The 14916-nt window shown below is 35.1% G+C and overlaps 1 protein-coding gene and 1 pseudogene across 1 annotated transcript; both read right to left on the reverse strand.

Annotated features, from left to right (window-relative positions):
• Positions 1-10724: 10724 nt before the first annotated feature.
• On the reverse strand, positions 10725-11447 carry LOC131857396 (DNA-directed RNA polymerase subunit beta''-like). The gene has a single exon (XM_059209923.1). The coding sequence runs from the start codon at positions 11358-11360 to the stop codon at positions 10725-10727; it is 636 nt and encodes a 211-aa protein (XP_059065906.1). The 5' UTR covers positions 11361-11447.
• LOC131874481 (DNA-directed RNA polymerase subunit beta'-like) lies at positions 11447-12790 on the reverse strand (annotated as a pseudogene).
• Positions 12791-14916: the final 2126 nt, after the last annotated feature.

Genomic DNA, 14916 nt, shown 5'->3' on the forward strand with positions numbered 1-14916 from the left:
CTTGAGGGATGGTGGATTGATGGAGGAAAAGTGGATCTCAAATTTTGAGATTTGGATGGAGGAACAACCAGGGATTTTGGGACATAAGGATCCAAAATGGATGAAAGAGGTGATGGAGAAATAGATTTGGAAGTTTTGGATGGAGGAACAACAATCTGGGCTGTTGATTTGGAATTTTCTTTAGATTGTTGTGCTTCAAGGAGACACTTAGGGATCCACATGGTTTTTTATTTTTCATGCTTTTTGCAGTTTCTTGGAACGCATTGCTTCTACAAGTGCCTGAGGAACCGATATAGCTTTTGATTTTTCTTTATTTCGCTCAGTGAGCCTTTGTGTCCTTCTAGATGGATGAAAGGTACATGAAGATGTGTGCCTTTGTTGATCTTGCACAAGGGATGGAGGAATATAGAGTCCTAAAATGGATGGAAGAGGTGAAGGGAAAGGCGTGTATTTGGATTTTGGTTTAATAGGGATACCAACATCTTGAGGAATGTCACTGAGACCATGACCCTTAATATTTTCTTTAATATGGAGAGGTTCTTTCTTGTGAAGGTCTACCCCTTTGCGTTTATAAATATTTTGACTTGTAGGATCATGAGAGGGCTTTGTAGGCATGACAGATCCTTGAGGTGAACGTGGAGGATTATGACAAGGAGATGAAGGTATACTTTTATCTTGACATGGAAGAGGACCATTGGATAGAGTAGGAAGGGTGTTTGACTCTTCATTTTGAATAGGACCGTTTGAAAAGGTGGAAGAGGAATCATGATCTTGCTTAGGAAAGATGTTTTTCTCTTGAGATGGAAGGGGATCATCTTGGAAGAAATGGAAAGGTATAATGGGATCATCATGGGATTATAGGGAGGTAATTTCCTTTTCAACCATTGGATGGGATGGCCCTTGAGATAGCCCTTGAGGGTCAACATGAAAAGTTTCATCATTAGGTTCATTATTTGAGGGATATGATATGGATTGTTGTTGAGAAGCCTTAGGAGATGTAGGCATCATGGAAGAGATGGAGGAGACATGTGAGCTATTGCTATACACAGGTTCATAATTTTGATCATGCTTGGTAATGACATCTAGTTTCTCCCTAGGTGAATTTTTAGAATTTCAATTTCAATAACACCATCATCAAGGAGGTCTTGAATTTTATGTTTTAATTTCATACACATTGAAGTCTTATGTTTGTTATGCCTATGTTATGCACAGTAATTACTCAAAATTTCACATCCCAATGTGGTCTTTTTAGGAAATATGATAAGATTGTGCTTAAGAAGCTCTTCCAAAGTTGAATCAATAGATTGCCCCAAAGGTGTAAACTATCTATCTAGGGGATAGATGTCTTTTTGTCTTGGTGAAGGTGTCTTGTGATCTTGTATGAGATTTGGCTTTTGATTTTCAATTACTTTTTGTTCCACCTTATGTAATTGTTTTAGCATTTCTTGAAGTCTAGTGTTCTTAATATCATGAAATTTTATCTCAAGAGGGGTCATTGAATCTTTTTGTTGGTCTTGAATGTCATAAGATATTGAATTTGTTGGGCCAAGGTAGACATGGGCTTCTTACTTTTGCTAGAATTTTTAGAAGAGCTTCTGGTTTGAATAGGCATTTATAACTGACGTGACCGATGGCGAGATGTGATGCAGATGTCAAGATTAAATCAAAGCTAGTTACACGTTTTAACGTAGTGATTGAGAGAGGTGACTAAGACCTAGTTTGGTTTCAGGAATGATGTATCTTGTATAAGACCTAATCTAAGCAACCTAGGTTGATAAAGTTTGATAAGCGATTGATAAGCAATTTGATAAGTTTGATAATCGATTGATTTGGACTAGCTAGGAGATAATCGACAAAGTCGTGCAACACAACGGCAAGGGTACACTATCAAGGTTATTTATACTCAGGATGAAAAAAAGACCAAATATACGTTCATTGTAGACCGATTAGGAAAGTATGACAATTCTAGAAAAGTATGCAAATAGACAAGTTCTGGACTGACAAAATCTGAAATTTGTACGACATAGTATTCTGACCCAAATGACAATTTAGCAGGTTTCACACGATATAGGCAGTTTCTCATATGAGTTGTTGCCTATGCTCGTACGATAGTTTAAGGTTCTCCAAACGACAATTTGATGAGGATAATAATTAAGCGCACCAATTTTTATAAGGTCAGATGACAATTCTAAAGACCAAGATGACAATTCTGACAGGACCAGACGATAAACTAACAGGACCAATTAAGACTCGTACAACAACAGGTATATAGCCAGACGATAATTCAGTAGACTCGTATGATAGTAGACTAGACAAAGATGAGATTCTGACACGAACAGAGTTATGATGGCTAACAGAGACTAGTTTTTGACACAGACAAAGTTTTGATGACTGAGTTTTTGACGTTGTTTGATTGTTTTCTCCAGTTTTAGTTTGAAGGATGAAAACACAGAAAACACATAAGATGTATAATGAATTCAAGAAAAACACGCTAACCCTATGAAATTTGTCTTAGAGAAGAAAACATTTGCTTGTAGACTCAGGTACACACCCAATAGCTAATCAGAATACGATCGTTGAGCCTCACGCAATGGATTCTCAACGTCGTATTAGTCGAATCCAAATGCTAATGGGGGCACGAAATGGAAAGTATCTTGGGAGAGTTACTATCTCTCTTGTCCCCCTTTCAGAGATGAATCAGGTAGCCTCTATCTTATAGTTCTTAGTCAGGAATTTCGTTTGAAATTACCCCTTGAAGTCACGCAAGCATGATTGAGGCCTATAGCCCGACAAGGTACTGAAACAAGTTGTAGTCACATAAACGTGATTGAGACCACGAGGCCCTACAAAATGTTCGATATGAGAGATCTCAAAGAGAAAACTCAAATAATCTCATCCTTTGAGACTTTAATCAGCAGAGGCCTATTTATTATAGTGAGTTGGAATGCTTAGGTCTAGTTGTACTCACTTGGGTCATTCTCACAGGGTAATTACTTTTTCCCACTGTGACAGGAACGCTAAAGGTAGACAAGAAATGTGTGTGTGAAAAGTGGGTAAGTATCTTGGGAGAGTTACTATCTCTCTTGCACAAAGATTATCCTCCTTTCGGAGGTGAATTAGGTAGTCTCTATCTTATAGTTCTTATTCAAGAATTTCGTTTGAAATTACCCCTTGAAGCCACGCAAGCATGATTGAGGCCTATAGTCCGACAAGGTACTGAAACAAGCTATACTCACGTAAACGTGATTGAGACCACGAGGCCCTACAAAATGTTCGATATGAGAGATCTCAAAGAGAAAACTCAAAGTCCCGTCCTCTGAGACTTTAATCACTAGAGGCCTATTTATTATAGTGAGTTGGAATGCTTGGGTCCAGCTGTACTCACTTGGGTCATTCTCATAGGGTGATTACTTCTTCCCACTGTGGCAGGCCCGCTAAAGGTACACAAATCTCAAACTTAGAAAAAGCTTCAAGGGTCTAGATTTCTGATTGTCTGTGCAGACAAGAGCATACTCTCCTACCTCTTAGATTTTTCTTAAAACACAAAAGATAGATTTGTTCATTAACCAGATAGCAATTTAAGTGCCTAAAAATGAATTTAAAGAATACACGATGTTCAGTTGAATCTCCTCAGGCAACCTGCAAAAACAACAAATCAATAGTCATATTGTTTTTGTGCGACAGCATGTTCTTCAACAAGCATTCTGCAAAAATTGGTTAGGTTGTCAAAATCTCTCAGGAAGACAAACAACAAGCCAGGGTCAGCATTAGTACCATAAAAATTCAACAAATAAAAAAAATCCTAACAAATGCAATCTGTTTCAATACCAAAATCCAGAATACCATATGAGTATTTTCATTGAGTGGTAAAATAATTTGCGAAAGACCGTACAATACCTGCAGTTTGTCATTTGGGCCTCTATGAAAACTTGTACAAGTTTTTGCAGAAACTGTATAGAAAAAATCTAAAAAATAAAAGTAAGCTAATCTACGAGGCCGAAAGGTGTAGTCTCGTGCCCCATAGTGGGTGCTAAAAATGTGTGTGTGAAAAGTTGGTAGGTATTTGCAAGCTATAAGATGCAACAATTCAATTAAGTCATTGCATGCATGGTTAGACAGATATAATTATGAATATAAAAAACCATAACGAATCGACCTATTGCCTTCTAAAAGATGCGAGTATAGACTTGCTCTCAGATTTGTCTAAGCAATACCAGTGACTAGACTACACTAAGATGAAGGATTTAATTTATATGAGCACAAGAATAAGCTAAATGGATGCAAGATTAAGCTAGATGAATGAATATTAAGCTAAATGAATTCAAACAATCATGATTAAACTAAATATGCAAAAAGCTAAACTAAGATGCAATAATCTCAAATCATAATATTTTCAATGGCTCTAGAGCAAAAACTGCACAATAACAATAAATCTCTATGGTGTTTTGAATGAGAGATGAAGACTGAATTTATAGACTCAAAAGAGAGACCAACGGTCAAGATTGATTAACAATGAGCGGTTGAGATTCCTCAAGAAAAAACACATTTCAGGGTAATAAAAATAATTGAGAGATCAAATTAAGTTAATCTTGAGATAGATTACAATTATAGCTTGATTGAATGCATTCAGATTATAAGTCTGAGTTTGCATTGGAGATAAATTTAGTTGATTCCATGCACTTGAGATAAAAATGGGTGATTCCATGCACTTGAGATAAAAATAGGTGATTCCATGCACTTTTCTTTAATTTGCTCAGGATTTTTATTTAGGAAAAAGCCTTTTCAATATAACTGAACCTCTTTCCTCAAGAAAAGCTTTAAGTTTTATTTTTAAAGAAAATGATTAATTCAATTGAATTGTTTTTCTGATTTCTCAAGTTATCTCAATTTTAGAAAAATAAATATCTTAAGTTTGATTTCTTCTCTCAATTTAATTATTTTCTTTTGTTTTCAATTTAACTCTTTCTTTTGCAGCTTAATTCCTCTTTTTGTGATTAATCTCTCTTTGTAAATTAATTCCTATTTTTGTGATTAATCTCTTTTTGTAAATTAATTCCTCTTTTTGTTATTAAATGGTAAATTTATTTATTAATTAAATATGCTAGGATATTTAATTAAATAATTGGGATAATTGATCAAAATGATTTACTTAGAATGGTTTAATTAATTAAATAAATATTAATTAATATAGAGTGATTAACTTGTCATATAACATTAATGATTGAAGAATTAATTAATTAGGTGCTCAAGGTTGATTTAATTGCCTTTGGTTAGGACCTTGGTGATGTTGTCGAGATTAGGGACCCATAGTTTAGGTGGCCATTTTTAGGGTATTACAATTATAACAAAATTCTATCTAATAGCATTCAGATCTAAGATAATATTGTCTTACAATATTTCTTATATGCAATCCCAACCCAGACTACTTATCAAATCCCTAAACAAGCCCTACCATTCTGCAATCCTATTTTAGCATTTAATTGATCCCTTGGATCAAAGTATAAACACGAATTATATACATCACAACAATGCACTGAATGAAAGAAATCTTTGATTATATTTCATTCAAAAGATGATAGAATTGTACAATGGAGAGAAATAGATCAGAATTGTATTTCTATGAAATAAATTTTCTATTTTTGTCATGAAACATTTTACATATAACTCCTTCAAGAACCTGCAAAAAACTTGACACAAGACTCTTATCTATTGCTATACAAAAATCTTTACAATTTGCTCATTCCACCTAAACGTGCTAACTGGGACTTGTGACTCTAATTTAGGAAAACTAAGTACAGAGATCAAAAACGGAACCCTGTCTCTTGACCTTGAATTCTCTTTTATAGAAATAAGGGAGTAAACATGCTACAGGTCAGAGGAGACACTTGTCATCAAAATGGTTGGATACCTATGATTCTATTACAAAATATTCATTTTGAGAAATGTCACAACCAAGACCAAAATAACTGCTTCACCATAACATTTCCTACATTTTGTTTTCCTTATTGTTGCCAAAAAGATTCTGATGCACGCCCATTTTGTTGTTGTTCACGTTCAAAAAGATAACCATTGCTAGAAGACAAAACTGCCTGCCAGACTGTCACATCAAAAAGTTAGCTAATTGTTTTCAGTCCTTACTCCTTCTTCAAGTAAGTATTACTCCATTTTCCATATTCTTCATCAATTGGCCATTTGAAATTCATGACCTCATCAGCCTTTTCTCTATATGGAGTATATTTGACTGCTACCTAATTTGCCTCTCTTTCAAAAGACTCAAAAAATGTCCTTGTACATATTATTTTGTCCATTTTGTCCTCCAGCGTGCCAGTATCCAGCTCCTCACAAATTAGTTCTACTTGGATGTTGATGACTCTTTCTGCCTCTTCTTTCCACAGTTGTAAAGGCTTAATTGTCCCATTTTCATCCACAATACCTAGCAGAAGTGTTTCATTCAGCTCACTGAAATTACCCATCAACTCCCTTATCTTTATTTATATACTTTCTGGCCGAATTTGGGCTTCTTGCATTGATTTCACCAACAAATGAGTTGGGTGAAGTATAGGTGGCCTCTCAGCATGGTATTTGGAAGTCATTGACATTATTCTAAGTTTCATTTCTCCTTTGTAACCATTTTGTAAACAAAGGGATTGCCACTTCCTTGTCTCTGTCAAAACTTTGAATAGCATTAAATAATAAAGAATATAAAAAATGAATGTTATTTAACCTACTATCCACCTTATTTAAATGAGTTAGCACTGAGCTAACTATCTCTCTTTGCTTGAATGCAGACTGATCCTCTGACTCCTTTAGCTTATTCTCCAACTCAGTGACCTTCTCCAAAAGTTGGGCTCTTGTTGGATCAATTGATCTAGTAGGTTCTTCATCATCAACATATGACACTAATGATGTGCTTGGGACATCATTCTCATTGTCAAATTGAACTGTTGCATCTACATGGGTGACAGATGGAGACCTAGATGTTGATGGTGTTGTTACATCAAGAAATTGGACTCTAGTTTGCAGCTCCACACATCTCTTTTGAACTGCATTATAATCATTGAAAATCTTTTCAAACTTCTTCATAAGCTCCTCTTTTTCCATGGCCTCCCTCTTAGAAGTTTCATGGGCCAATTTGGCCACATTAACAACTAACTTTGAGGCCTCAACATTTGATGTATCAGAGGCTCCTTTTATGAGGAGGCTTCCCCTCAAGTTTGGATTTATATCATTAATATCAGGCCTTCTAGGCCCCTGCTCTAATGCCCATATTGCCAAGGTTGCATAATCATCTACAAATTATGATCCTTTCAATGCTAACCTTGCTTCTACCTCTGAACTGAATTGTTGCTCTTTTGATTTCCTAATGGCATCAAAATCCATTACATCTTCTATATCCCACTCTGGTAAAATTAAGACCGACCTGATTTATAATGATCTTGCCTTCATCTATAGTGATTCTTTTGAATTCTTCCATCATTTCATTCTTGACTTCTTCTTGGTTTTCTTGATCAGACCTTTCTAGCCTTTGGGCCTTTCTCTCAGGGCTTATCCTTTGGTATTCCTCTATTTTCATTTCCCATATAAATTGCAAGAAGGTTGGGCTTCTCACAAAAGCCTCATCCTCAAGAATTTTATTGCATGCCTCCTTTCTTGCATCTCTGAAGGCTCTACCTTAAATATCCAAAGGAGTGAGGTCCAATTCTAATGTGGGTGGCATAGGAGGGATACCAATTTGCATCTTTGCATATGTTACTACAATAGTATCCTCCTTTTGTTGTTCTTCCATGTGTTGTTCCACTACTGGTTCTTCATCCTAGCTTGGAGGTGAAAAAGGCACATGTGGTGGTGAGGGACTCCTGTTTGATTCTTCAAGATCAATTATCTTGACCCCCTTAAAAAAAATTACTTGTACTTTTGGGGGTGGTTTTGTCCTCATTATTTTCTTTCCTTTTCTCCTCACCAACTCTTCACTGTCACCGCTACTATCCTCTTCACTACTTGTTTCTTCTCTTACCCTCTTTGGAGAAGGCTCATAATTAGGTCTACCTTCTTCTCGCCCATCTGTTCTTTGAGGTGGAGGAGGTTGTGGTCCTGGTGGTTTCATTCTCATTTGTTGAATCAAGTATGCCTCTTCTAGTGTTATGGGTGTAGGTTGTTGTACATTTCTTCTCTCAACCTGTTGACTGTGGACTTCCTCAAGTCTGGTTCTCTTTTCCTTTAATGCAAGAATTAAGTCATCAAAATTGTTCATCACACAATCAACTTTGGCATAAAATGGAGTGAACTCTCTCAATGGATCATAGCTTGGATCCATTTTCTGCACTATAGCCCATAGCTTCCCAAAAGCTATCCATTTCTCCTTCCTCCAAATTTGAGTCGTGAAATCAAACTCATTCTTTATTATATCTTCAAGGAAGTTATGCTCATAGGGCACTAGACCTCCTTTAATTCTTGCCCTGGACATATCATAAAACCCTTCAGGGTCACTATGTTTGGTTGTGCTAACCCATAAATGATATGGTGCAAAAAACTTGTCCAAATGCACATATCCCCCTTTAATATTAAAAAATATGGAATAACAGTATAATCATTGAAAATAGTCCCTTTGCCTCTCCCTTTCAACTCCTTTTCATGTATGCATCTTATTTGCCATATCACTTCAGCAAAACCTAATCTTAAAGGAACATTAAATGGTAATGCATGTGGCTTACCAAGGAAGCCATAAACTCTTATTACTATACTGATAGGATAAGGGATAATGTCCCCCCAATTGTGTTCAATCCTCAAAAGTGGCAGTGTGTCTTTAGGTCTTATAAAGTCATGCAGTTGTGTGGGAATCCTTGGTGGATTCATTGTTAATCTTTGCCTCAATTTAGAAGAAAAATTATTGTCAAACCTCACAAAGTTGGCCTCCTACCTGTCCCAAGACATATCCATGCTCCAAAGTTGCATCGATACCTTATTGTTGTCAATTGTTCTTCTAAGATTTATGGTGCCCTCAAAGTAATATGCATTTATATATAGGAACATGTGCATTAGCAAAGAATGCCAGTAGAAATGAGTACGAAATACACCATTCTTGACATCTTGCAAACCCTCATGAATCTTCTCCTCAAGGTATGGGGCAAAGTCAAAGATCACTATAAAATCTAGATGCTAAATTTGTACAACCATATACATAAAATCAGGTGGCATGATTGTAATAGGATTGAATCCTAAAATCTGGCATAAAGAGAAGAAGGTGGCCTGAAAAATATTTTGGGAAAGCACCAATGGGAAAAGGCTCTTTTGAACTAGGGTCAATATGGCAAGTTATCTCTCCTGCTTTTGCCAAATGAGCTGGAAGGAGGCTAACTCTAATGAAACCCTTCATCCTATAATATTCTTCCTTTAACTCATTCAAATCTACCTGTACCAGGGTAGCAGAAGGTTCATATAAATTGAAAATATCTTGGAATTCCTCCCCCCTGATTGTCAACAAAATCTCTCCCTCATTTCCCCTTATAACCCTCAAAATAGGGTCATACCTATCTGCAACTGCTTTGAGAAGGTCGACATCCATGAATACATCCCATACTACCAACTTGCCCAAATCATATTGCCAAGCACTTGAAAGTGGGGATTGCAAATTTCTTTGTCCATACCACAATTTGAACATTTCTACCCCAATCATCGATACCCTAGCATCTGCGATGTTGTATGCTTTATCAGTCAACCCTTCTCCTAGGGTTTTGCCATTTACAAGTCTATGCCCTTGATATCTATCATTGGTTGAGGGCTTTAATTGATCGAGAAAATCATCAAAAAGGTTTCTCTTCAAATATTATTTTTGTCCTGAGTGGTTTCGCAAGGGAGCCATCTTACCAGTCTAGGGTTTTTGACAATTACCCACAAAAGGAAGAAGAAAACTAGGGTTTAACAAGGGAATATTAATTTCAACACAGAAAAGTGTGAAGTCTCACTCCTATATACCAAATTCTAAACCCTAGAGCAATACACAATCTTTTCCCTACAATTTCACACAATCCACACTTTCAACAACTGAAAAACACAAAAGAAAGATTAAGCAACTTACGGCTTTGTATGCACCAGTTGAACCTTAATTCTGCATTGCAAGAACTCATTCCAATCTTCTCCATCTCAAGAATCACCTTCTAATCACCTTTGAATCGCTTTGTGAGTCGAATATGGCTCTGAAAATGCTTTTATTATCATTTCGAAACCAAGCGTCACCGTCTCATTCGCCATTACTGCTCGTGTGAGCGAAGAAACGGAACACCTTTTTTACTATGATTAAAACATTACCGCCCGTTTGATGCACGTGCAAATTGATGAACCTTTAGTAGCTCGGTCTTTAACGGAAGACATCAGTAAAAATAAAAGGCTTAGACTTAAGGAAAATAATAAAGCGCTGGCTAAAATATTAAAAGGGTCCTGCCTAGGATAATAAAGGTAGACATAACTTTAGGAGATAAAATGGCCTCGCCAACGATGACATGACCCTTAGTTTTAAGTGGAAAAAGGTAACATCGAATTAGAACAGTTTTAGGGGTTTTAACCAAGACCTAATCAAAATGCATAAAACCCTAAACCTTAAGCATGAAACACAGGACAGAGAGCCAAATAAATTTAAAATGACCAATATTTTGACTAAGGCATGAAGATTTTTTGCACAGTCATTTTCAAGACTATCAACACACTTGAACTAAGATTAAATTTATATTTCATGTGTCACTTTTCCCTCTCTTACATACAGAAGTATCCACAACTCCTTTACGAGCACCGTAACATGAAATAATATATTCCGTTAAAGAAAGTCCTTCGCGGAAATTCCCTTGAATGGGTAGATCAACAAATTTTCCTCGAGGATCTGACATTAATCCTCTCATACCTACTAATTGGTGAACCTGGGATGTACTTCCTCTAGCTCCTAAAAAGGACATCATATGTACTGGATTAAGAGGATCAGTCATCCTAAAATTCGGATTCATTTCTCGTTTCAAATATTCACTGGTAGCATGCCATACCTCAATCAATTGACGTAATTTTTCTACTGCATGTACATTCCCATAATCATGATGTCTTTCTGAAGCAAACCCTCGTTGTTGCACATCTTGGATAAGCCATGCTTTAGATGGTGTTGTTAAAAGATCATCAATTCCTAATGAAATAGCTGCGTCAGTAGCTTGCTGGAAACCTAAAATCTTCAGTTGATCTAATATATGTGATGTATATGTCATTCCAAATTGATTTACGAATCTTCTAATAAGGTGCTTCATAACAAATTTATCCATCCCTTTATTAAAAAAGGGCACTTCAAAGGGAAAGGGATGGACAAATTTGACGGGATTTTGTGTCATAAGAATAAGATATCCCCATTTTATTTTGGGGAGCAGAATTAAGCAATGGGTTTAAGCTGGGAGGCTCCCTTGATCTTTATCTCTGCATCAATGAGATAAGCGTAAGATTAATAACATTAAATTCTAAATAGTAACATTTCTTGTCGGATATCATAAGTCCACAAGCCTTTTATAGCTTCTTCTATTTCTCGATTAAAACGAATGCGACCAACGGTTGTTCGAATGTATTTATTAAGTATTTCCCCCACTCTACCTTTTCTTATTCGAAAATGATCATAGATTTCGTAGAAGGTACCTAAACATTCATATTGAACTTCGATAGGAAGTTCTCGGTTTACTGAATTAATAATAGAGGTATCTATCTCTCTCCCCCATCGGAGCCATAAAGGACTGTCTAAATCAATTTGTTTTTGTTCATAAGCTTTAAGCGCATCATCATAGCTATAAAACGAAGGTGAGACAATCTTCTTTTTTGAGCTATTTGGATGGTACCTATTTTCATAAATACCCTGGTTTTTTTGAAGAGTTGATCTATAAAGTCCTAGAAGCATATCTTGAGTCGGTACACAAATAGGATCTCCTATGGTTGGAGAGATAAGATTGAGATGAGAAAACATAAGTAAACGAGCTTCTACTTGAGCTTCCATAGATAAAGGTACGTGGACAGCCATCTGATCTCCGTCAAAGTCCGCATTAAATCCTGCACAAACCAATGGGTGTAACCAAATGGCACGTTCGTTTATTAAAACAGGTATAAACGCTTGTATTCCTAATCTGTGTAAGGCGGGTGCTCGATTTAACAATATGGGATGTTTTTGCATAATCTGTTTAAGTACGTTCCATATAATAGGTCCCCTATCTCGAATTAAAAATTTAGCAGCTCTTAGATTGGGAGCAATCTGTCGTTCAACCAGATCACGAATTAAAAATGCTTGAAAAAGCTCTATTGCGATTTCTCGGGGCAATCCACATTGATACAATGAGAGAAGGGGACCTACCACAATAACAGAACGACCTGAATAATCGACCCGTTTTCCAAGTAAATTTTCATGGAATCTTCCTTCTTTACCTTGGATGAAATCTGAGAACGATTTATAAGGTCTATCGTGACTATCTCTCACCGGTTGTGTGCCTATATTGTTATCAAGAAGTGCATCTATGGCTTGTTGGACTAATTTCTTTTGGTCAGGCAATAAATCCGGTATTAGAAATGCACTAGTGGTTTCTATGAATTGTAAAACATTATTATTTCGACGGATAACCGTTTGATAAAGTTCATTAAGATCCGAAGTAATCACTCCACCTTCATTTAATTGAAACATTGGCCTCAGGTCAGGAGGAAGAACTGGTAATAGGCATAGAACCATCCATTGTGGTTCTACATTTGTTCAAAGAAAATATTTAGAAAATCTCATCCGTCTAACCAAAAGATCCTTTCTTCTTCGAAGTTTTTGAAGTTTTTGCTCCTTAAATTGAGCATATATTTTTCTATTACTAAATTAATTCTCTGGCTCCGAAAATAATATAGATATTACCTCATCTATTTCCTTCCATTCTATATATGAACGATCTATAATCATTTGCAGATCTAGACCAGCTAATTGTTCTCTGATAGCTTTTCCTCCAGTGGCAATTTCTCGCTCTTGAACTAGCCCAAAATCCCAAGAGAGATAATAAGCACCTTATTAGAAGATTCGTAAATCAATTTGGAATGACATATACATCACATATATTAGATCAACTGAAGATATTTCGGACAGTAGATCATCTTGGTAAGAAGTTTGAATAAGATCTATGTTGGAACTAAAATTGTTTTTAAAATATTGGTTACAGGTGTTTTCTTCTGAATCTGAACTATTTAAAAAAGGATAGCAAGAGTTTTTGTCAAAATTGACAATTTGTGGGCTTATTAAAGGAGTTTTATAAATATCTTCAATCGATAAAAAATCTATATTACTATGAATAATAGAGTTTAATTTATTAAGTAAATTAGACGATTTATGCAAATCATGGATTAGCGCTTGGTCACGTAAATATTGATCCAATAATCGATTTACTTGTGACTTTATGAGTGAGATAGTTTCTTTCTCTGAGTACACAGCTCTCATCTCACCAATACACAAAGAAAACAGATTGTTATGAATCGGAACTAAATTGGGAACTAAATTTAATAATTGTCCATATGTTACATTCTTATTTTTTATATGAATCCTCTCCATGTAAGAAGCTAAACTTTTTTTATAATTTAAACGAGGACGGTGTAAATAATCTAAAAATTCAAATGTATTTGCTTTGTAAAAAGAAGCTCTCAATGAATTTTGATTGGAGAGTTTTAAAGGATTCAACCAATTGTCTCGATCATCGAATATTGCAGAAAGACCCGCGTTATTCAATAATTCCATGTAATTTTTTCCATTATCGAATACATCAATAATCGATTCAATTATCGGTTTCTCATTCAAACCTAATGGTGATATTGTTTGTTCATCGATCAAGGATTCAAGATTAGGAATTGATTTAGATTTTTTTTCATTTTCAATCAGATTGGTATTAATCTCGTCCAAGATAATCTTATAAATTTTATTATTAAAAATTTTATTGGGATTTCCAAACCAACCCCAATGTTGAGTAGTCCATAATTCAATTGGATCGAACACTCTTATTTTTAAATTGTTTTGTTTGGAAATGGACAAAACATATTCTAATCTGTTTTGAAATATTTCGATCTGAATGGACAATACAAAAGCGTTCAAATTCCGATTTTGATTTTCAACAGTTCGAAAAATAGAGCGATTGAACCATTCTTTCTGACATTTTCTCCAACTTGATGAATGCTGGGTAATTGTATCTTGCGTTACATTATTCAATTTTATCCAATTTGTTCGAACTGGATCTTTTAAATTGCGACTTAATGTTTTGATTAAATAGATTCTATTTAATATTTTTCGTAATTCAAAATTGAATTCCAAATAGTATTTATTCCATACTTTTTGTAATTCCAAATAGTATTTATTCCATACTTTTTGTAATTTCAAATAGTATTTATTCCATACTTTTGTCAATTGAAAAGAATATCTATGAATGTTTTTACGAATTCAATATAGAATCTTTTCAATACTTTTTTCCATTCCAAATAATACTTCTGGAACGATTTTGAAAAAGCATACTCATCCAGTACAGTTTCAGATTCTAAATCGTCCAATGCAGTTTCAGATTCTAAATCGTCCAATGCAGTTTCAGATTCTAAATCGTCCAATACAGAATCTGATTTTAAAGAATACTTAGAGTATTCATTAAATACTTTTGATAAAAAGACGTTCTTCAACAAATGGAATCTCTTAAACATTTTTTCAAAATGCTCGTCAATTTGAATCTTGTATTTATTCAATATTAGTTGAATGAAAATTTCGATGTTATCATCCTTTGCTATTTGATTTGTATATTCATTATCTTTATCAAGAATATTGAGTAGCATAAAGAAAGAATGATGCTTTAATTTATCTCTGTAATTGAAGATCTTGTTCAATAATATATTCTTGTTAAGTTCATATAATTC

This window comes from Cryptomeria japonica, chromosome 1 (assembly GCF_030272615.1).
Source record: "Cryptomeria japonica chromosome 1, Sugi_1.0, whole genome shotgun sequence".
NCBI classification, from domain to species: domain Eukaryota; kingdom Viridiplantae; phylum Streptophyta; class Pinopsida; order Cupressales; family Cupressaceae; genus Cryptomeria; species Cryptomeria japonica.

What these genes read in the sequence shown, in the direction of transcription:
- LOC131857396 (XM_059209923.1), bottom strand. Translation starts at nt 11,360, where the DNA reads ATGACACAAAATCCCGTCAAATTTGTCCATCCCTTTCCCTTTGAAGTG.